Source organism: Spermophilus citellus, assembly GCF_964194105.1.
Source record: "Spermophilus citellus genome assembly, chromosome: 10".
NCBI lineage: Eukaryota > Metazoa > Chordata > Mammalia > Rodentia > Sciuridae > Spermophilus > Spermophilus citellus.
In genome coordinates this window covers 90860208-90882198 of record NC_138197.1, presented here as the reverse complement: position 1 = coordinate 90882198, position 21991 = coordinate 90860208, and the positions used below count along the sequence as shown (strand labels likewise).

Here is a 21991-nt window from a genome sequence, read left to right as displayed (position 1 = left end):
CTAGTGCCTTATACATGCTAGGCAAGTGCTCTACCATCGAGCCCAGCCCCCTAGCTAAGATCATTAGCTTTAAATTAACCCCACATTTGATTCTACTAAATAAGACACTGGAGATAAAGAGATATTAAATGAGAGTCAGGGACCAAGTGACGCAGCTGTTTGGTTCTATGGTTGGAGCACAGTTGTGCCTGGCTGAACCGATGGTGGAGATCCTGGAAGAAGGGCCATTCACTTGGAGTTTCGGGTCTCTGGGTGTTGCTGAAATTTTGGGGGGCAGGGGAGGTGACATGATCATCATCACATTTAGAAAGATTAATTTGGCAATGGTGCACATGTGAAATGAGAGGGAGTTTAGGAGAGGAATCAGGAGGCTAACCAGGCGTGTGTCAGACACAAATGATAAGCTTTATGAACTCCATTTTACAGATAAGGAAACTGAGCTTTGGCCCGTGGCCAACCATAAACTTGGCAGATTTCCAAACTTGTACATCCTGAGGCTGGAATTATAGAGTACTCATCCTACTTAGGATGGGAGGAGTCTAGTACTCCAGAGTGGTCCAGGAAGATTGAGGGCTGAAAAAAGACCATCTGGATTTGACAACAGGAGGCCATTGGTGGCACTTAAGAGTCATCACAGTTGAATGGTGGGGGTGGCAGGCTGATTTCAAAAGAGTGAAAGAGTGAGTGGGTGGTAACCAAACGGTGGCAGTGAATATAGCCTGCACTTTCAAGAATGTTGGCAGTGGGAGGAAGGAGAAAGAAGGGCAGCTGTTTGAGGAAACTGCAGAAAATACTTACGTAAAACCCGAATGTTGCAGGTACTATGTTTGGTGGTGGGGAACATGATGATAAATAGATAAAGAGAAAGAAACAGAATGCAATGATGATATTATTTTTAGGTGAAAATTCCTTTATCAGGTAACATGCCAAATGATTGAATTTAATACAGCTGGAATGATCCCAACCTTTTTGACTTTTAAACTTCTAAGACAGAGTTAACTGACACTGACTTCATTTGTGTCCTCTGTAGTATCTTGCATGGGACACTCAATAAAATTTTTTTCAGTGAGCAAACCACAGGTCCCAGGAAATAAAAACAAATGGAATGAAAAGTCTTCTTTGGAAAAGAGGCAGGAAATGACTCTTCCATGAAGAGTCATAAAAGGGATTAGAGTGGACTCAGAGGTCATTGGAAACCTGGAGGTCTAGTTAGAGCTAACCTATGGATTCCAGCCACATTTCCTTGCCCAGAAAAGGAACAAAAGTGAGGTTATAGCCTCCAAATGGAGAGGCTCTGGCAGTTAGCATGGATAAGGAACAATTCTTGGGGAAGGGCCATCATGATCCTGTTTCTGGCAGACACAATATGGCTGAAGGCCCTCAGTAGTGAGGGTGATAGAGTTTTGAGATAACAGTGGGGTCAAGAGTCCTATCCAGAAATCATTCATCCATTTGCTTATCTTGGGATAGGTGGGGAAGGATGTGAAGAAGGAAGAAAATTAACTCTGTTTTAAATAGGAAATCTAAGGCCAGAAAGAAGAATATTAACTATGGAAGGAAGAAGCAAGAATTAAAGCTTGATGACTCATGAGAAAGGAAGCCAGGTATGGAAGATCTCCATCTGACCCTGTTCCCACTTTTCTATTGGTTCATGGACATGAAGTGCCCATAGATTAAATGTGGCCTGGGGTATTAACTTATAAGCTAAGCATTCCTTGCTGTATATAAAGTTAATCCAGGGCAATGTTTTCACTAAATGTATACTGGATAAGGTCTCATTTAGCAGGTGACATAACAGATCACAAATGGTGATTAGTACCACTTTGTCATTCAACTAACTAATAACAGGTCAAGATGAAAACCTTTAGCTTCAGAGGACTGGTGTACTATGGGGACCCAGCCATTTAAGCAAAACTTGACTAAGGACATGAAACTTCGTTTGTCAGGCAGTAGTCATAATTGGAACTGAGCTTTAACAAATTTAGCCAATTTCTCCACATTGAACTCTCAGAGTCTTCCTAGGAGTTTGGGAGACCATTGGGATGCTCTTTTTAATTTTCTGTCTTCATAGCTCTCATTTCTGGGCAAGGTTGCCTCTAGTTCAACAAATCTGAAAAAGTCCTTCCACATGGTTTTGTATTCCTGAGTCTCTGCTGATATGGATCCTGCCTTTTGGAAAACATGCCCAATCCACGTGGTGATTGATGACCGCCCATCTTTCAATAGCAAGGCATATGTCACTCTCTGGAGTATTTTCAACGTTGAGTGCGATGATGGTTTTTGTCTCTGTTTCTGCAGGACTTCATAGTTCTATTAGTAAGAAGAGCTAACCTCGTCATGTACTGACTCCCAGCTCTGTTCTAAGTGCTCTGCAAATAATACTTCTTGTGAACAATCCCGGGTGGGTGAGGAAACTGAAGTCACAGAGGAATTAAACACTCAAGTTAATAAGGGGCAGTGCCAGGATTTTAATGCCAAGCAACTAACTCCAGACTGAGGCTCTTAACTATTATCCTCAATTGCTTTTGTTTTCTTTGTCTATCTTCCTCCATTAAATTGTAAACTCCAGAGAGCAGATCTTTGGGTTTTAGGCCTAGAACCTGCCTGATTTTAGGTGATGCATAAATCTAAGGTACGTAATTGAATAAAGGAATAAATGTGCACATTTAGGTCTGACTAACTCCCCTCTGTGAACACAAATTGGGGAAGTTTACTGTAAATGAGAGGACAGAGAGAGAATCTTGCTTCAGACTTACAATGTGGAGTAAGGCTCAGTATGTGTCTGGCCCTAGGGGTTTGGCTTCCCCATATAATGCATGGAAAATGTACAGTCTTATACAATGTGATCACCATATTTTCTTTTCAGGTTATTATTATGGATGTAAATAAATGAGTCCATAATTATGCTTCAGAAGAAGTGCAAATTAATGAGGTAAGTCTGGCAAAACTATAAGCTAGTAAAGCAGATGATACATTTATGAGATGGGGACACAACTGTAGAGCCCTTTGCCACACAGCTCTTTTGAAAATATCCCTATGACCTCTTCTAGTAATGATAGGTCTGATTCCATGAACTTTAAATAGCAGGGCATATGTCACTCTCTGGAGTATTTTCAACTTTGAGTGTGATGATGGTTTTTGTCTCTGACAAAAAGACTTCCCCTGGTACAGGGTGTTTGCTGCTCTGTGGCATCAAGCTGTATATTACAATTGTAGAATGCTGACAGGAGAACTCAGCTGGTGCTCAGATTTCATTGGAAAAGTGTCTAGAACACTCTTTCCCTCTCTTTTATGTGGCTCACTCCATCCCATTCTCCAAGGTTAAGATTAAAATTGCTTTCTAAGGAAAATCTTTCCTGATCACTGGGCAAAGTTCTTTTTTAGTGCACTCTCGTTTTCCATCGGAATCCTTTTGCAATCTTTGTAATTTAAATCAAGTATGTGCTTAACATCTGCCTTCCCTGCAGAGGCAGGAATTGTGTCCATCTTGTGTGCTGTTATACCCCCAGCATATAGCATAAATAGGTGGTCGATAGATATTAATTGTGTGAATGAATGAATATGCAAGAACATGTAGCTGATATTAGTTAAGATCTCCTCCAAGCCACATATTAATTTCTTATTCCTAATAGTTACCACTTTTTTTCTAAATCTTATGAAAGCTGGCAAGAAAGTGAAAATAGATGCATTTTAAACACCTATATTACTAAGAACTTTTAAAACAAATGATAAAGGAGCTAAAATACTTGTGGACTCCAGTCTTTTAAACAAGAGGAGAGAAACGAGAAAAAGTAAATAAACAGGTTTTAAGTAATTTTTAAAACAAGGTAGAAGAGTGGCCTTTAAATTGTATTTTCTAGTGTTCCTTTGGAATTACTCCACAATAGTTTCTCTCTAGCCTTCAAACTTGGTGAACTCTGACCCTTTTAAAAGATCCACTTAAAAATAAGACACATTAAGTCTGACTTGAAATGCACACTTTGGTATCTAAGAACCCTAGCAAAGGAGATTAGTAGCCAAAAAAGCAATTAAGTTTACAGTAGAGTCACAGATACTGTATCTAGTACAACAGTTTGGAAAAGGAAGTAATGCAAAGGTCGCATCAACAAGAAACAAAGTAACACTAAATAGTAGACTTTTTTCAAAGAAACAAAATCCCATATTCCCAAATCTTTCCCTCTCATCTAATAACTACATGTGTTTGGGACTCTTAGAAAAAACAAGAGGGGAGGAAGCGGCACTACTGAAGCTGGGAACTGGCACAAAAACAGTGAAGCACACTGTGAAGCCGAAGCATCTGCGGAGTCAGGTTCCTGGGTGGCTGTTTCAGTTTGGTCTCGGATCCCATTCTAGCGTATCCAGTACCACAGGATCCCAGAAGAGCAGCAGCTGAGGGTTCAAATAAACATAACCTGCTACCCCAACAACTTAAATGTAAAAGCTGATGTGCAGGCAAAAAGCCCACAATGTTTCAGAACTAGGTGATAATTGTACCTTTTCACATAAACATAGAGATATCCCCATCAAAGACCAGGACTGTATACTGCAAACACCAATTATGAATCACCTTTAGCAATTTTGTTTAGTTGCCTAGTGTTGGAGATCCCTGGATTGCTAGTGGTTCTGCAGCCCATGAAACTCTCTCTAGTTCCTCTTCTATGTCAGTATCAGTATTGGAATGAGCAATGCCCTCAGATGAGTTGAAAAGATGTATTTAGCTCCCATCAATTTCTGATCCCCTTTACTTTAGCTCTTTTGAAATAAGATGAAAGCTTTCACTCACTAATTATTTTTATCCAGCTCATAGAAAAATTAGTTTATCTTCCTGATCAAAGCAAATTAGGCTGATCATGGTTGATTAGAATGCAACAGTAAAATCTCCATACTTTCTCTTCCATCCTCTTTCTCTCAAAAATAGGGCCTGTGTCAAATATGTAGATATTTCCCACGGCCAGGCCGGACTGTGTTTCCAACAGGGACTGTGGATTGGACAATGGTTCTTACACAGACACTGAAGTTCTTTAGTTCAGTCATTGTATTCAAAAAGAACTAGTAACCCCTTAGCTAGCATTTGATGAAACATCTAGATTTACATATTTCCTTAATTGCATTTTTGAATGTGAGTGAGATTTATCTGACCAGAGTTAAATGCCTCCTTTATTCCCCTACCCAAGGCAAAATTCAACTCCATGCTCTTTATAAAAGTGAGGTTGGGGGTGTATGGAAACTTGTTCGGCTTCCATCTGAGCAAATTTTAGGGTTTCAATAAAGTGGGACGAGGGAGTTAGGTTACCAAAGACAGGAAAGATATATCTTTACCTTTTAAAGTGGAAATGTCACTTTCTAAAGCTTTGGCTTGCTCAGCTCTTTCAAAAAGGCTATTTTGATTTTAAATGAATGCTATTCCTTGTTGCCCAATCTCCCAAATCGGTCGCTAAGAAACGTCGAAATTATTGTCCTTAATAATTTCTCACCAATGTTTCTGTTATGTGACTGTAAAAAAACTGGGAGGTTAGGTTTTATTTTCATTATTTATTTACTATAAATTAACAGTAAATCTTGCATTTAGCTCCATTTAAACCTCCCTCTGCAGCTGCCCATTTGAAAAATAAAATGGTTGCCTTCTTTCACTTCAGTGGGCACAATACAAAACATCCATTGAGCTTTCGCTTTATCGCAGCTGCCAATGCCCAGCCGACTTTTAACAAACCAACCAAGCGGAATCACAATGCAGCTGCAACATTTTATGGTATTTCTGTTGGTTCTCTTTTGAGACTGAAGGTGTTAATTAGGAATCAAAGAACACAACCCTGCCAGCTTTCTTTCACAAACCATAGCCTGGTCACTGCAGTTTTTAGAAGAAAAATAAATCTAATAAAGGGATAAAAATGTTGTTTGTCACACCAGTAAAGTGTACTTAAGACCCTTTGATCAAAAGCTTTTCATGTAGTCTTGTCAGATGGGCTGGAAATATTGTATTTTCCCCCCTTTTCTGCCCCTTCCTCATGCAGACTTCTCTGAATTCTGAATTTAATTTCAGGGTGTCTAGAAAGCTGTGTCTGCATAGTCATGTGTGGGATTATTTTTGGATGATAACTGGTTTTGTGGAGTAAGACAATTTTGCTTCTTAGAAAAAAAATTCACATTCAACATTCCGTCATGTTACAGCTTCATAACATTGGGTCTTCTATTAGCATATTTATGATGTTCTAACTAACCATAAGTCCTCATACAACTGTCAAAGCTCTACTCAGAATAATGGATATTTATGGCAGAAATCTCTCTATATTTAAGAGAATCCTTTTTTACATGCACAGAATTGAATATTTTCATAAGCATAGGAGGGGAGGGGGTGTAGGGGCAGGAAGGACAGTAGAATGAATCGGATGTTATTACCCTATGTGGCACTTATGACTACATGACCTGCGTGTTTCTACAGCATGTACAATCAGAAGAATGAAAAGTTATACTCCATTTATGTGTCAAAATGTATTCTACTGTCATGTATAACTAATTAGAACAAATAAAAAGGTTTTAAAGAACACATGCCTATATATGCCCACATATATGTTAATTTATCAAAGAGTTTGTCCTGTTTGTATAATTTTTTGATGCATCTTGAGCATTATACATTCAAACGTAACATGAAGTCATTACCTTTAATCTTCAGTCAAAGTTAAAAGCTTAAAATAAGTTTATGAAGTTAGCACTGCTGGGAATTAGTCAAGCCTGCTAGCTTTCTCAGCACGAGGTTTTGCTGCTATATGCACAAATCATGCCAAAATCCATTAATCCTGCTAGAGAGAGGCAGAAAGAAGGTCTGCTTGTTGATTTAATGTTAATGAAATGAATGGGCTCCTGAGGCTACCTAGGGGGGCCCTCTAAACTGTAAAACAAATAAAGTCATTTTAAATAATGCTCACTGCAGGAGAGTAAACAATTCTTTCAGATTTCCTGGAAAAAAATGGGAGTGGGTGGGGATGTGTGGAAACCTCCTATTTTCTACAATCCTATTACACCTGTCCTGTTACAATACCCACAAAAGTCAAGCTAATAGACTTGTAGAACTATCCATTGAGGAGAACTCAGAGCATGTGCTCACCTCCCTTATTTTACAGAGGTGAAAAATTGAGGCAGGGAGAAAATTTTTCTTGCCAGAGATTCTGTGGCTGATTCGTGGACTGGCGAGATCTAGACCAGTGGTTCTCAAACTTGGCTGTACATTGAATTTGCCTTGGGAGATACAGGACACTTTGATGTGTCATTCCTTCCCTGGAGATTCTGCTTTGCTTGATTTGGCATGTGATCTCAGCTTCAAGATGGTTAAATTAGCTACCAGGTGGTAAAAATGTACTGACAAGTTTGAGAGCCACAGATATACACTACTAATCTAGTGCATTTGTTTTTTACTTTTTGCCACGCCATAATGTTAATTATTGAGCAGCTCCTAGGAGCATGCCTATTGTTTTATCATACTATAGATAGAGCAGATCCATTTGTTTTGAGATTTCAAGGTTATTTCCAAAATGTGTGTTTTCTCTGTGTTTCTTTCACATGTAAATGCAAAAGGGTGTGTGTGTGTGTGTGTGTGTGTGTGTGTGTGTGTGTGTGTGTGTGTATGTGCACGCATAAGAGAGAAACTCATTTTGGGCCCCTTGAAGGACTGAACCTACCCCTGGGGTGAGCCAGTTCCACAGGGAAGATAGTAGCCAAGGTCTAGGACTGGTATGGCAGCTTGGTCCATGCCTGGCTTTTTTTTTCTGTCTTGTCCTTTGCTTCACCTTGAAATTTCTTTTTTTATTCCTTTCTAATTTGCCACCATTTCTTCTAGGCTGCCACTTTTCTCCTCCTCTTTTTTTTTATATAAAGAATTGTCCTTGATCTGAGAGAGACACCTTTCTGACTCTTCTTGACATTGTTTGACTTTTGCTGCTTTTTGTTTCTCTTTGGTTTGGTGATGATTTAAACCATTGAATAAAGCTGGGCTCAGAGTCCCTTTCTTCAATCTGTGCTGCTGGATAACAAGTAATCAATGTGTGCCTGAAACTTCCTTCCATTTTGGCTTTAGAGTTTTAAAATAAAGCAGCTTCTTGGATTACTAACTTAATAGGCACTCAGGAATTCAGAATCATCTTTTCACATGTAGTAAGATTCCTTTGTCTTTTACAAACCTGCTGTCTTGATATCAAAGGTTGTGGGCAAAGCACACATCTCTTTTGCAGAGGGGTTTAGTGTGTCTCTAGAGATGGAAAACTGGGTGTATTTAGAGGCCCTGGGTGGAAAAGACTGGTCCAAGGGCTGCTCAGCCATCTCTCCACTCTTTTGGGGACACTATGCATAATTTCAGAGGCTTCCTGCTCAAAATACAAGCTCAAGTGGGACTTTGATCCCCTATTTAGCTTTGAATTCCCTCTCTTACATAGATTCACATCATGGGTACCTATTATTTCCCTAGGAATAAATTTAGCCTCATCATGGTCACTGATGAAAGATTCTTCATGCAATTCAGTTGAACCAACTGTGTCATTATCAAAGACAGCTCTTGGAGTTGCTTTGAAAATTTAACTCTTTGGGTATATTTTCACAGAGATAAAAGCCTATTCCTTTAACTGGTTTTGGTCTTTAGAGAATAATTTTGCTTGTAGTTGTTGATATATTAAAAAAACAAAAAAAAATTAAACACTTTTTTTTGTTGTGTTGAAATCTTGATTTTTCCTGAATGCATTTTTTGGCCCTAAGAAAAGGTTAAATTATCTAACTTCTTTCAGTCTTAAAGTCCAACATCTCTCACCTGCCACTGTAGCAAATCAATAGCTGATCATGAAGGTCCTAAGAGACCAAGAAGATACCAAGCTGATTTTTTTTCTACATAGTCAGGAAAGATGATGGGGCTAAAGAAAAAGAGAAAATAATTCAACCTTAGGACTGCAAATTGTTGGTCATTCATTGGATCATGTCTGAGGTGTGGAATTCTAACATTATGCCATGATCAAGCATTCATTCAGCTATCAGCTATCCTGGAGATGTTAGCAGTGTCAACACACCCATGCACAAATATAATAATACACTGAAAACACAGAATCTTTACCTATTTAATGCCAAGGATCAGAGATGAGATGATATTTTTATTTATAACAGATACTGGGTAACACTTAATGCATTTGAAGCTGTCCCTTCTTGGTTTCTCTAATCTTCTTTACCTAGTAGGCACTTCTCTGCTATTCTCTACTTGTTAAAAAAGCATTATAAAATTTTGTTTAATGAAAGTTACATTCATACTTGTAAATCTTGAGGGCAATTAATATTTTGGGGAATAAAATTTAAGAGGCAACATGGTATATTTGAAAAGTATGAGTTTAGTGTGATAGCAACTGTAACATCATCAACAATAAAAACAGTTGCACCTAACATTTAAGGTATGTCCTATATATGAGGTGCTATGCAAGGTGCTTTGCAAGCATTATTTTTCCAATTTTGCCACTTTACAGATGAAAACATTGAGGCACAGAACTGCTTGCCAAGGTCATTCAAGATAGTGCTGTGATCATCAAGGGATGTTCTGATCTCTAAGGTAGAAACAGTAATAATTGAAGGTCAAATGAGAAGCTGAGAGTAAATGAATTAATAGTATCCTTTTGATTTTTTTTCCTCTTCTGTCTTGGGAATTTTTCCAACAGTATGTAGTCTTCCAGGTTTGGAGGAAAGAATCTCTCTTGTCATCACATTATAAGATTGTATCAGAGATTATATCAACTAGTCTCTTCGTGGTCAGAAAAACAGTGCCTGGTATCTTAGGAGTGGATGACACATAAGCTTTACATAGAACATAAGGAACCAGAGAGTGTCCTTTAGAGAGAAAGTGGTGCTGACTCTCCTTAGTGTTCCCTGTCCCTTTGCCCTTTTGAAGAAGCCCAGAAAAGATGGGCATGGGCTTGGGGTGTTTCAAAATGTAGTTTTTGATATTATCTAGGTATGGTGAAAACAACAGATAAGGAGATGGCTGCTACTGGAAAGACAGCTTTCTAGTTATAGTTCCCAAGAGAAGTGGGCACCCATGCTATGCTGGGCCTTACAGGGAAGCACCAGGGTCAGTCAGATGGCAGGAAAATGGGGGAAGAACATGCGCAGAGCCTTTATTATATTTTCCATAGAAAAGAATGAACAAGGCAGGGTAAACTTGCTAAGAATTGGCTAGTTTGAAAAATTTCAGTGGGTTCTAAGGTGTACTGGCTGTCCCATCTTGTCTGGTATCTGGCTTTGGGGTGATTAGGACAGGAAATATTGACATAAAGTATTCAAGCCCTGCAAAAATCCATAAAGGAGGTGGTTGGGGGTAGGCTTTGGATTGGTTGGTTTGCATATGAAAGACATATCATAGAGGAGGCATTTGCTCTCTCTTGGAATTAGCTAGCCCAAGAAGGGAGAAATCTCTCCAAGATCAGTAAGGTCCCCAGATGTTAGAACACAACACAATACAGAAAATTTAAAAAACACCATGAATACACAAGAATTTTGGGTTCTGATCCAAAATGCAGGAAGGTTCTTTTCTTCTTTGTTAAAGCCACATCTACAATTCAAGGGGCACAGTCAGTAGGGGAAACAGGCATGAAGATCAAGTGTGGCGATTATGTGTGGTGAGTGCTTTGACTAAGGCAGGCTCAGCATTAGTGGGGCATAAGATGGGCTTCTCAGTGATGGTCATGATGGCTTCCCAGAAGGAGTGGTGTTTGAAGTGAATATAGAAAAGCTTGCAGGAGTTAGCAAGATGCAAAAGAAGAAAGGCATTCAAAGCAGAGGCCAGCACATGTGAACATTTGGAGGCACGAAATAGGGAAATTGTAGTTTGATACGGTTAGAGAAAGGAATGGGGAGGGGGAACAGGCAGCAGGGGTCATAGGCAGGGGATAATGTAAGAGAAGCCAGCTTGGTAGGATAAACAGAGATGCTAAGACAGAGATATTAAACTTGGTCATGAAAGCTACAGGAAACCACTGAAGGGTGGAATATAAAAGAGACATGACCAGAGAGGCATCTTAGACAAACTAGTGGGGAGTGGCAGGGAGTGTTCATGTGTGTTGGGGGTCTACATAGACCATGGAAGTAGACTGCCACAATTATTTAGGCCAAAAATCAGAGACCCTGAACTAATGCAACATCATTGCTAGAGTAGAAAGGAAACAGATATCAAAAGACATTTAGGTGAACTCAATATGGCTGAATAAACTAAATGAAATGTAAATTACAATAAACATGTTTAACTATGAACAAAAATTTGGGAAATTAATGATGTGTTCCTCAAATTAAATCTGATTATTCCTTTTTGCTCTACAGATTTTTGGGTGTATCTGCAGTGAACCAAAATAAAATGATAAGGTTAAAATTCAGACATATAGCTAGATGTGAACACTGATGATAATATGCAAAAGCAACAGGGCATTTGACATCACCTAGGAAAGTGACTGAGAGTTTCAGAATTTATTTCAATGTCTATCATTACAGCAGAAAAGAGAGCTCTGCACTGAGGTTTTCAGGAGATTTGGGTTCCAATTCCATCTTTGCCAGCTATGTGACTGGGCACATCATTTAGCTCTTATGAACATGAATTTCACTATCAGTGAAATGAAGGGATTGGAGATGGCCTCCATTCTACGTCCATAGGTAGACATAGCTTTTGACTCATTGAAGCCTCCAGCAACTCATATCAATGATTTAATTCTATTTATTTGGGAAATTAGGGTAGTGTTCAAGCAATCACTATTAAATTTCAATTCAGCACTGTGTAACGTGACCTTAGTTATACAGCTTAGTCATTCTGGCGATTTGTGGACAAAAGATTATCCTTTCAGTTCTTTGTAGAACTTATTCTTAGTGTAGTTTGCTATTAACTCAAGCTCTGAATTGATTTTATTACAATTAACAAAAAGCTACCAAAATTAGCCTTTCCTTCCCAGTATACAATTAAGTTCTGAGACACTTCTACAGCTACGGCAAAAGGGTGTTCAAATTACTACGTAACAGTCATGGGGACCAGACGTTGTCCACCTGACACTTCCCACAACTGCAAGACCCCGGGGAGGTGGGTATTTTTCTGGAAAGCCAGCAGCTGTAAGGTGGAAGGTGGACACTTGCTGTCAGTTAATCATGTTGCTAAAACTTTTGAGTTCTCCAAATGAGATATGTTTACACCCTGGGAGAATCTGGTTTAACTAGGATTTCCTTTTGCTAAACCGAGCTTGAAGATTCAATGAAAAAAGATCTTGAACTTCTTCCTGTGCTCTGTTACACCGAGTCCCAGAGAACAACAGCTGCTGGGGGAACGGGGGCTGCAGATGAGCTAAGACCTTCCACCACACGGAGAGTGATGTGGCTTCTCTAAGTTAAAAATCAAAGACCCCAACTTTGGTGCACTTAGAGTTGATACTTTAATCTCAAAGATGCTTCTTTCTAAACTTCCCTTTGTCTTGTAGTGGGAAGGCCTGTGATGGGGGGTGGAGATAAGGAAAATGTGTCCTGATTCTCCTCTGCCACATCTGTCAGTAAAGGATGGAGAGGGGTGGAGAAGTGTACCATCTGGGAGCAGGTGTTTAGCGGAGTCCAGTGGCTCAGTCTCTCAGTTCTGTCAGCACTGTCCCATGGGTAGCAGACTTCCTTAGTTAGCTTTTCTATTTCTCTTGCCATTCTTTCTCTAGGCTTTTTTTCTACTGTGCAGTTAACACTTTAACTATTTTAAGTAGAGTAGGCATATTGCCAAATACAAGCATATCTGGTAAGGATACCTTCAAGGTAGGAAGTAGGAAAAGAAAATAAAAAGGAAGAGTTTTATCTCAGACTTTACGGAGACTCAAATTCCTTCTGTAGATTCATTCAACAAACATGAAATAAACCTTTGTTGTGAAAGTCTCAGTGTTTACACAAAAATGGTGATTAAGGAATGTATCTTCTTAATCACCATTTTTATTTGGTTTTCATAATCAAATAACCTTCACCACATATGTATATGTGAAAGGTGATTTTTGTGCTGATAGATTTAAGGAACAATTGATTATGTAACAGAGCTCCTTCAAGCAAGTGCTTCCCAAGAAAATTTATTACCTAAAAACTTCAAGCACTATGTGTGTTTCGTGTGTTGAACCAATAAACTCATTACAATAACATTGGGTAAACCCAAACACAACACAATGAAGGTTCTGACACAGCCCACAGTAACCAACCAACTTTAAAATAATATCTCTGTTATTTGGTAAGGTTAAATATTCAGCAAATTCTTCATATTTTTTCCATTTGAGATCATATGTGGTTTTCTACTTTCCTGAGGAGTACGCTTTTGCGGCTTTTTGATCAAAGGAAGGTTATTTTTTTTTTGCAAATAGACATCTTTTTTAGAGGTCCCTTGCTCTATGTAATCAAAGTTTCAAGAAAAAAGAGGGACAAAAGTATTTTCCAGTTTTTAAGTAAAACACAAAAAATTTGCAGGTTCTCTGCATAGTGAAGACTTTGGAAAGGCAGATATGTGAAGTTAGTGACCACAATGGTGTGTGTGTGTGTGAGAGAGAGAGAGAGAGAGAGAGAGGAGAGAGAGAGAGAGAGAGAGAGAGAGAGAGAGAGAGAGAGAGAGAGGGGCAGACAAGGAGGTGGAAGGAGGAAATAAAGGAATTTGGCTGCAAAATTGAGTAACAGTTTGAAACACTTGGCTTCCAGTTGTGAAAGATGAGCAACACTGGGGAGAGGCTGGGCTAACAAGGAACCACTTGAGGAAAGCTTAATCTCTGCTGGCAGGCTGACGAGGAAGGTCAGCTCAGAGCACGCGTTCTCAGCTGGAGTTGGGCTCCCTTTGCCAGGACAATTGTCTTCTGCATTTCAGCTTCTGAACTGAACTGAAGGTGCCTTCACGCAGCCAGCCCCTCCGTCTCTCCCCTTTAAAGGGCTGGCTCTCCACTGCCGTGCCCTGTCAATGTATGTATGTGTCATTTCCGCCGAGCTGGTGGCACAAAGGGACGTGTTTCTCATTGGTGTGTGCTAGTGTGTGCATGAGATCGCTTTCTTCCCCCTTGACCACCACAGTCCTTGTCTGCAGATGAAGGGAAACTTCTTCTGAAGGCAAGAAGGATAAAAGGAATATGAGGAAAAAAAAAGGCTTGCAAATAAAAAGTGAGACACTTGAAAATTAGAAATTGCTGAATAATTTTAAGTGGTTAGGGTTAATAGAAAACTAAAAGATGAGAATGTCATTTTAAGAGATTTTAGAGATTGTGCCCCAATGTATCCCAAATTTTCTTAATATCAGCAATTACTTGATGAGGGTTTTTTTTTGCACTGAATATAATTTATAATTAACTGGTCACACACTGATACTTCATGTTGACCCAGTACTACCACAAATGATTAATGTAGATCAGGTTTCTAGCAGCAAAGGACTGAAGAAATTCAGAAAGGTGTTTTGTTTGAAGGAGGACACTTTTCTCTGTCTTGTTCAGATTTCTGGTTGACTCAGAAGACTGTCTCACTGGTCTACTGTTAAAACACACACAATTTAGACAAGAAAATTGATTTCTGTGATAGTAAGAAAGTAGACATAAAAAAAGACACATACCGATCAAATTTAAAATATTTGGCCCTAAACTAGATCACATCATGCTGGTTTTATTGAAAATTAAAAACTGTATTTTGTTCTGGAAGTCCCTAAAGAAATAAAGCTTCATAAATTGTTTTCTGTTTATTTTTTGGGGGGGCGGGGGAGGTTTGGTGGTACTGGGGATTCAACTCAGGGGCCACTTGGCTACTGAGCCACATCTCCAGCCCTGTTTTGTATTTTATTTAGAGAGACGGTATCACTGAGTTGCCTAGCACCTCACTTTTGCTGAGGCTGGCTTTGAACTCGAGATTCTCCTGCCTCAGCCTCCTGAGCTGCTGGGATTACAGGCGTGTGCCATTGCACCTGGCATAAATCGTGTCCTTGAAAAGAAAAATATGGTAAAATATTTCGGCACCAACTACAATCATTATAAGGCATAAATGTAAATTAGAAGACTGGTTTTCTTGTCTCATTTGCAGACTAGTCCTGAATATAATTTCAAAGAGGTCCAAAAGTATTTAGAACAACGAAAATGTCCTTGGAAAAAATTTACAGACATACAACTGAGTCAAGCATTCAACATAGTTCCTGACACTCAGGGAGCACAGTATAAATTTCAGCTTTTATTTTCATTATTTTTATTAAAATAATAAGGAAACTTGGGTATATAAATTATTATGTGTGTTAAAATAAACAACTCACTGCATCATTTAAGCTACATAGAATTCAATTAAATTTCAAATGGTACTGGGCCACAATTGTGGGATACCAGGAGCCTTGTGTTATTCTGCTACTTGTAGACTAGTAGTTCTCATCTTTCTCAGACCCCTTTTAGCTACTAGGATTTCAGTAGCTGATTCAGCCAATTATATTAAATTCAACATTACAAATATTTACTGGATATCCTGTAAGAGTTGGGCACTCTGACAACTTTGGAATATAAAGTAGAAAATTTCCTACCCTGGAGGTGTACTCATAGATAAATGAGGAGAATAAACTCTGAAGGAAAGAAAGCCTCTCATTACATCCTGGAGTATTATTCCATCTGACTTAAGGAAGATGTTTTCACAGTCATGGCTGGTTCCTTTGCAAACTCTCAAAGTAAATTTCAGCTTCTCCAGTTCTAGACGTATACATTCAGTGTGGAAGTAATTTATGAGGGTATGAGGAAGCACTCTTGCTTGTGAGGCATCTTTTCAACAGCTTCCCCACTAAAGCTACCACCCTGTTGAGAGACTTTAGCATGACCACTGAATCCTATTATTTCATTTCTTGAAACCAAATGACTCAAGTTCTATCTTACATTTTCAAATAAGGCATTGTCATTAGGCTCAACCAATGTAACAGGAATATTTACTGGAAGAGGTGGGAGAAAATGCCACATATTTCAAGATGGACTTGCTTCCCACCATGGAAGATGTAAAGAACCAAATTAATTTTAAATTAGAAGAATTGTAATGAGAAGTTTCACATTGTAACCTGTGCAATATCTCCTTTCCTCACATATAATGAGTTCCACAGGTGAAATTGGACATGTAGTTGGTATAAATAAAAATGTGGATTAAGGCTGAAAGAACTGAGAATAAAATAGTTACAGTGGATTAGAACCCTTGGACAGATTTAACATGTGAAGTTCTACTAAATGCATCAAACAGAGAAACAGGACAAGATAATCAGCTGATTTTATTTGGTAAAAAATATATCAGTCTGGCTTTAGTGCCAGTTTGATTCATCTCCCTACTACCAAAATGGATGCCATAAAGGTAAACATTGTGGCAGGAGGGAGGAGGTTGAATCTTACTGGGAGGAGTTTGATTTCTTAATTTACCAAAAAAATCCACATGAGGGTTGTTCACATGGAAATGTATCATTTAGCTGTATTCTAAATTTATATAAATATAGCAAAAAATATAATATTGTGCAATACAAAACTCTCTACTGTTTTTCAATTATATCTTATGGCATATAATTTATTTTAATTGGAAACCATACTTATTACTTTAACATGGTTAAAGTAATTAAATGATGAATTTGATAGAAGAAATATAAAAACACTTTGATAAGGTAAGTAAAAATTATATATCAGTTATAATACCATAAATATTCTGTAATATCTTTAATTTCATGATAGCTGTATTGGGTTAATCATTTGCTCTGACGTTATTTGTCTGCTTTTGACAGCTATATGTTTTGGAATTTAAAAGTGATCAAATAGTTGAGATAAAAACTAAAATCATGGGCAGATTTTATGTTTCTCAAGTATGAATGGTCTCACTATCAAAACAATTTTATTTAACCACAAGGTTATTTCTTATTCAATCTTTTTACTCATTTATGACTGTTACCTTTTGTTGCTTCATCAGAATGTCTTTGCTTTGAAAAATGCAGAGGAAAGAAAGAAGAAAAAAACTAAAGGTCACATTTATTATGTAAAAATTCTTTCTTGTCACATGAACTCTGTCATGCACATATTGAACATATTCAGTAATGTATTTATTTCAAATTTATGCTACAAAATTGTTTGAATCACAATTCACTATTAAAAAAATTACTCAGACAAATTTAGTTAATTAGTTTCAATAATTGCCCCATAACAAAAAAGTCTATGGGAAAACCCACCAGGAATCCTGGAGAAAAAGAATGAACTTTATTAAAATGGAGAAAATTCTTGATATCATTGCATTTTAGACAAAGTTTAAAAGAATGTTGTAACTTCTATGAATTTTGCAATTGATCTAAATCCTTTTATAACCATTTATAAAGTACGAACTTTGTCTTTTATTTAAAGTATGAACATAGTCTTTTATTTATTTATTTATTTATTTTAAAGAGAGAGTGAGAGAGGAGAGAGGAGAGAGAGAGAGAGAGAATTTTTAATATTTATCTTTTAGTTCTCAGCGGACACAAAATCCCTGTTGGTATGTGGTGCTAAGGATCGAACCCGGGCCGCACGCACGCCAGGCGAGCGCGCCACCACTTGAGCCACATCCCCGGCCCCAACATAGTCTTTTATTTAAAGTACTTTTCTCAGCTAGAAGGAAGCAAGAAATATATTACATTATTTTCGTATAAGACTCTAAAATATTTTTGAATTTTGAAACTGCATCATTAATGCTTAAAACATATATATGATACCAGGGCCATTCTTAATTTAACTAATTGAGGTTTTTGATCAGTTCTTATTAACATCAGTTTTACTAATTATGTATAAAATCAAATTTTGTTTCAAAATGACATAGGGGAAAGTAATCAAGTTATGTAAAATTTTAAAATCTCTCTTGGTTTCTTTGGTTCATATAACATAACTTTGCTTATGGATAAAATGTTTATGCCATTCAGCAACAGCAAAGAAAAACTTAGTTTCTGTTTAAAAGGAAAATCTGCATTCTAGACCAATAAAGAAAAGTCTATTTACTATATTAGGCTGTTCACTGAAATTTAGTTTTCTACCTTGATGCCACACTAACTAGATGAAAGACACATCAAAGTAACATAGGAGATTTTACTTTTTAAGACCCTAGGAGCAAAATCCTTTGTATCTGAAGGACTAAAACAACTTATCTATAATAGGATTAGACCTACTTTATTTCTGACTGATCATTCTTGGTGTATTGAGATATATTAAGCATTGTAAACAATTATTGTCTCTTTTTATGTTTTAGCCTTGGTAGGGTCCTTATTTTCTGCAGAGTGAACTTCACTGGCTTCTGTTAGCAAAATGAGAGCCTATAACCAATCGGGGTGGATGGTAGGAGAAGAAGTTGAGGGAAAAGACAGGGGATGGGGAGAGAAGAGACTAGGATTGAGATTCTTCTAGGAGTTTCCATTACAGTTAATGGTCTGGTTACAGATCTACTGGGGGATGGAGTTTGGTAAGAAAAGAGAGCTAATATTAATGTTTGGATTGGCTTAAGATTTAGCTTTTCTCAGAAGAAAGATTATAAAATGATGCACAAACAGTTCTTGCCTTCTATGAATAGATTTAGAGAACTTTCTTTACCTGCTGGTTTCACTAGACAACTATTAGATTGCAGCAAATCTATTTTCCAAAAGTGGTCAGCTGGAACTTACCATGTCAATCTGTTGGAAGGAAATAAAATGCTTGTTCTTTCTTTAGGGGGATTAGGAGATAATATTTTAACTAAATAAATGGTGATAACTTACTACAAACAATAACAGTAGTTCTGGCCTCTTAACCACATTAGTCTTTACTTACTTAAATTTTCCCATCAAACCTTTTGGCCCCAGTGGAGTGGGAACATAACTTAATGTCCCCTTTCAAGAGCAAATGAAGTTATTTCTTAAAATAAGAAAATCAATAAAACTCCTACTTATTTACTGTTTTAGATTATGACTAACCAAGTGAAGGCAGAAATGGTCAGATAACACTCGGTGTAACCAAAAGAGGGCATCATCTACCCTTAATGTCTGCACAGAGCTTCTGTGATTGTAATCCCACAACTCTCAATCCATGACAAAAGAACACCCCATGGTCCTTGGCACTCTGCACTCTATAGGGAGACCAAGTCATGACATCACACATTAAGGAGTATCTGGCCAGTTCTTCACTTTAGGACTGATATCTACATTCAGCACACACAATCCTTGAAATTTCAGCGACCAGAAGCAAGTGGTTAACATTCCCTATCTAATTTTACACAGACACTCTGAGTTTAATATTTTATAGGGCACTGAGAAAATTTCCTCTTAGACTAGGATACAAGCTGGCATCAAATAGCATAAGAATAATGTGAAGACTAATTCACTTTCTAATTGTATCTTAACTTTAAGGGGTTATCTATTAATGATAGATAGTGAACAGTGGCAGTAGGTGGCAGTAAGTTCTCCGGAGCACAGGGAAGACACTACTAAATGGATTTGAGGTACGATGGGAAATAGTTTAAAGCATAATTTTAGGCTTTTAGTAACAGAAGCTTAACAAATGTTCTTCTTGTAAGTAGGAGGGAAAAAATGCCCCAATGTTATGCATAAATTTATTTGCTGTACTCTTAAATATATTTTATAATTAATGTATAATTTACATAGTGGGTAAATGTTGGGGCTGGGGGCATAAGGTTGAACATCCTTGTATACAGTGAATTTCTTCAGAGTGGTGGGAAAGAATAGTGTAGGCTCTTAAGTAAAATTGCCAACCTGGCCTTAGAAATTCATTATGCCGGAGAACACATTATCTTTGAGTCACTGACATTAGCAGTTAAACCAGAAAGGTTGGGGATGTATATTCTGTTTCCTAATAGGGACAGCTGTTCTGAAGGAAATGTGAATTCTGAGAGGATGATCATTTTTGAAAACAGATTTCTCTCCCTGGAAAAATATCACTACCACATGCTATGAGTGTAATTGAAGGGAAAACCTGGTGGGGAAAATAATTTTATATCCTGCTTGGATAAAGAAAAGCGACCCAAACAGTTTTATGGTCGTGGAGGAGGCGACTCTCACCTACCAATACTAAAATTTATCAGGATTTTGCCTTTCTTTAAATGCAATATTTTTTTCCCCTTTTTCTTCTCTTCCTTATCCTGTCTCCAGAGAAAGAAAAACTCACTACCTGGCAGAAAACATTGCGTAAGCCTCTGTTTCTTTCCTCCACAAAGCAACTAAACAGAGGAAAAACCGAGTTCACAAACATCCCAACTCGCTCGTGCCAAGGTACATCAGAGAAGCCGAAACAGATTAAACGAGTATGGGATGGGCTCACTGCAAGGTCTTGAATTAAAATCTAAATGTTTCACCTCGTGGCCAGGAGAGCTTTTTCCCAGGGTGGCCTCGACCCTGGTCTCTTGGCCCCAAGGAACAGAACTCCAGATGGTTGACAGGAAGTTGGGGGGAGTAGTCACCTTGGTCCCCGAGAACAGAGTTCCTTTCTGAGCCACCTCATCCAGTCAACCACCTGTTACTCTCCGGTCTGGGCTTCTCAGAGACAGAATTATAAAATGAGCCTCAGTCTCATTCCCGTGGTCAGGGCTTTGGACGTGGTATTAGGAAAAGAAAGGGTGGGAGGTTCCCCCCATGGAAGACAGAGAGTTTCAGGACCCCCCCCCCCCCCCTTGGAAGTCGGCGCCGCTGTTTACTCGCCTGGCCGCCTTCAGCCCACTTCCCTTTCCTCCCCCGGGGGAGGAGATGGTTAAAGATTACACTGCGGCCATCGGTACTTCAAAGGGCGGCTCGGGCAGCCAAAGGTAAAGATAACGTTCTGGCAGCTCTAATCGGGGTTTGTGGTTGCCACATTTTAATCACTCCGTTAAAAAAAAAAAAAAGGTTATGTCGCGCTACAGTGCTAAGGATGCAGAGCAAGTCCCTTAGAGCTGAGTATGTTAGGTTTCTCCTGTGGGACACTTTATAGCCCATCTCTTCAAGGAAAACCGGGGGATTGGGGTAGGGACCAGTCAGGCATCCTGCTCTTGGGTTTCAGCCTCCTGGGCACAAAAGCCCATTCTGCACAAAAATGCCTGTACACTTGTGCTCATTCTGCACACAAATACTTGTACATTCGGAGGAATGTGCCCTGTGACGTGCCTAGTTCTGGACTGCAAAGCTGCGGCACACCAGCTCTTTCCCTGGGTCGCAGTGAATCCATTTCGTTACACACCTCTAAAACACGTGCATTTCTCCGGGGAGCCGAAACTGGTCTAGCCAGGATGCCCTTGGCAAAGTCGCCCGCCCCCTCCAAAGCAGGAGGACGCTAAGTCTCCCAGCCTTGACTCAGAGTAGCTCCCTCCCACTTCTAGCCCCCTTCTGGGAGTGAGGTGGGGGCGCACTTACAGGTAGGAGGTGAAGACGCTGATGTTGGAGGGCAGCTCCGAGAGTCCCAGGTCCGAGCAGTCCACCCTGAGCAACATTCTGCCGTCGGGCTCACAGTGACAGTGTGTGGGACAGCCCCGCGGTAGCGCACCGGGCTTGGGCGAGCCGCCTCCAGCCGCTAGCTGCAGCAGCACAGGCAAGGACAGGAGCACGCCGACGCGGGAGGTGTCCATGGTGCCCAAGGCAGGGATCCGCGATCCAGACGCCAGCCGAGGACAACGCCGGGACTGTTGTGGACTGTGGCGCGCCAGGCGGCGCTCCTCCGGCTTCTGAAGCTCAGCGGGCGTCTGTAACACTGGGCACCGCGCTCCTGCCCCCCGCCGGGAGCGCCGAGGGGAAGTTCCGCGGGGATCGCGGAGCACGTTGCAGCCACGCTGGCCCCCGGAGCAGCCCTTGATGCAGCCGCGGCAGTAGCGGTGCGCGTTGCTGCTGCAGGCGGTCTGAGCTGTGTGCAGCAGCATCTCCGCTCGCACGCTCGTTTTTTAAAGCGCTGGATCCCGAATTGCGCGCCCAGTGACGTCAGCCCAGCCCAGCTTTCCAGACACCCCCAGCCCGGCCCCACTTTCCCTCCGCTTGTCCCCTCCCTCTTTTCCCGAG

The 21991-nt window shown here is 39.5% G+C and overlaps 1 protein-coding gene across 3 annotated transcripts in view; it reads right to left on the bottom strand.

Annotated features, from left to right (window-relative positions):
- LGR5 (leucine rich repeat containing G protein-coupled receptor 5) overlaps positions 1-21676 on the bottom strand; it is a 119479-nt gene extending 97803 nt beyond the window's left edge. For all 3 annotated transcript variants that reach the window (XM_081311445.1, XM_081311446.1, XM_081311447.1), the window contains exon 1: positions 21356-21676. In XM_081311445.1, the coding sequence (XP_081167571.1) occupies positions 21356-21567 (212 nt within the window). In that variant the 5' untranslated portion in view covers positions 21568-21676. The remainder of the gene's footprint in view (positions 1-21355) is intronic.
- Between the last annotated feature and the right edge of the window lie 315 nt (positions 21677-21991).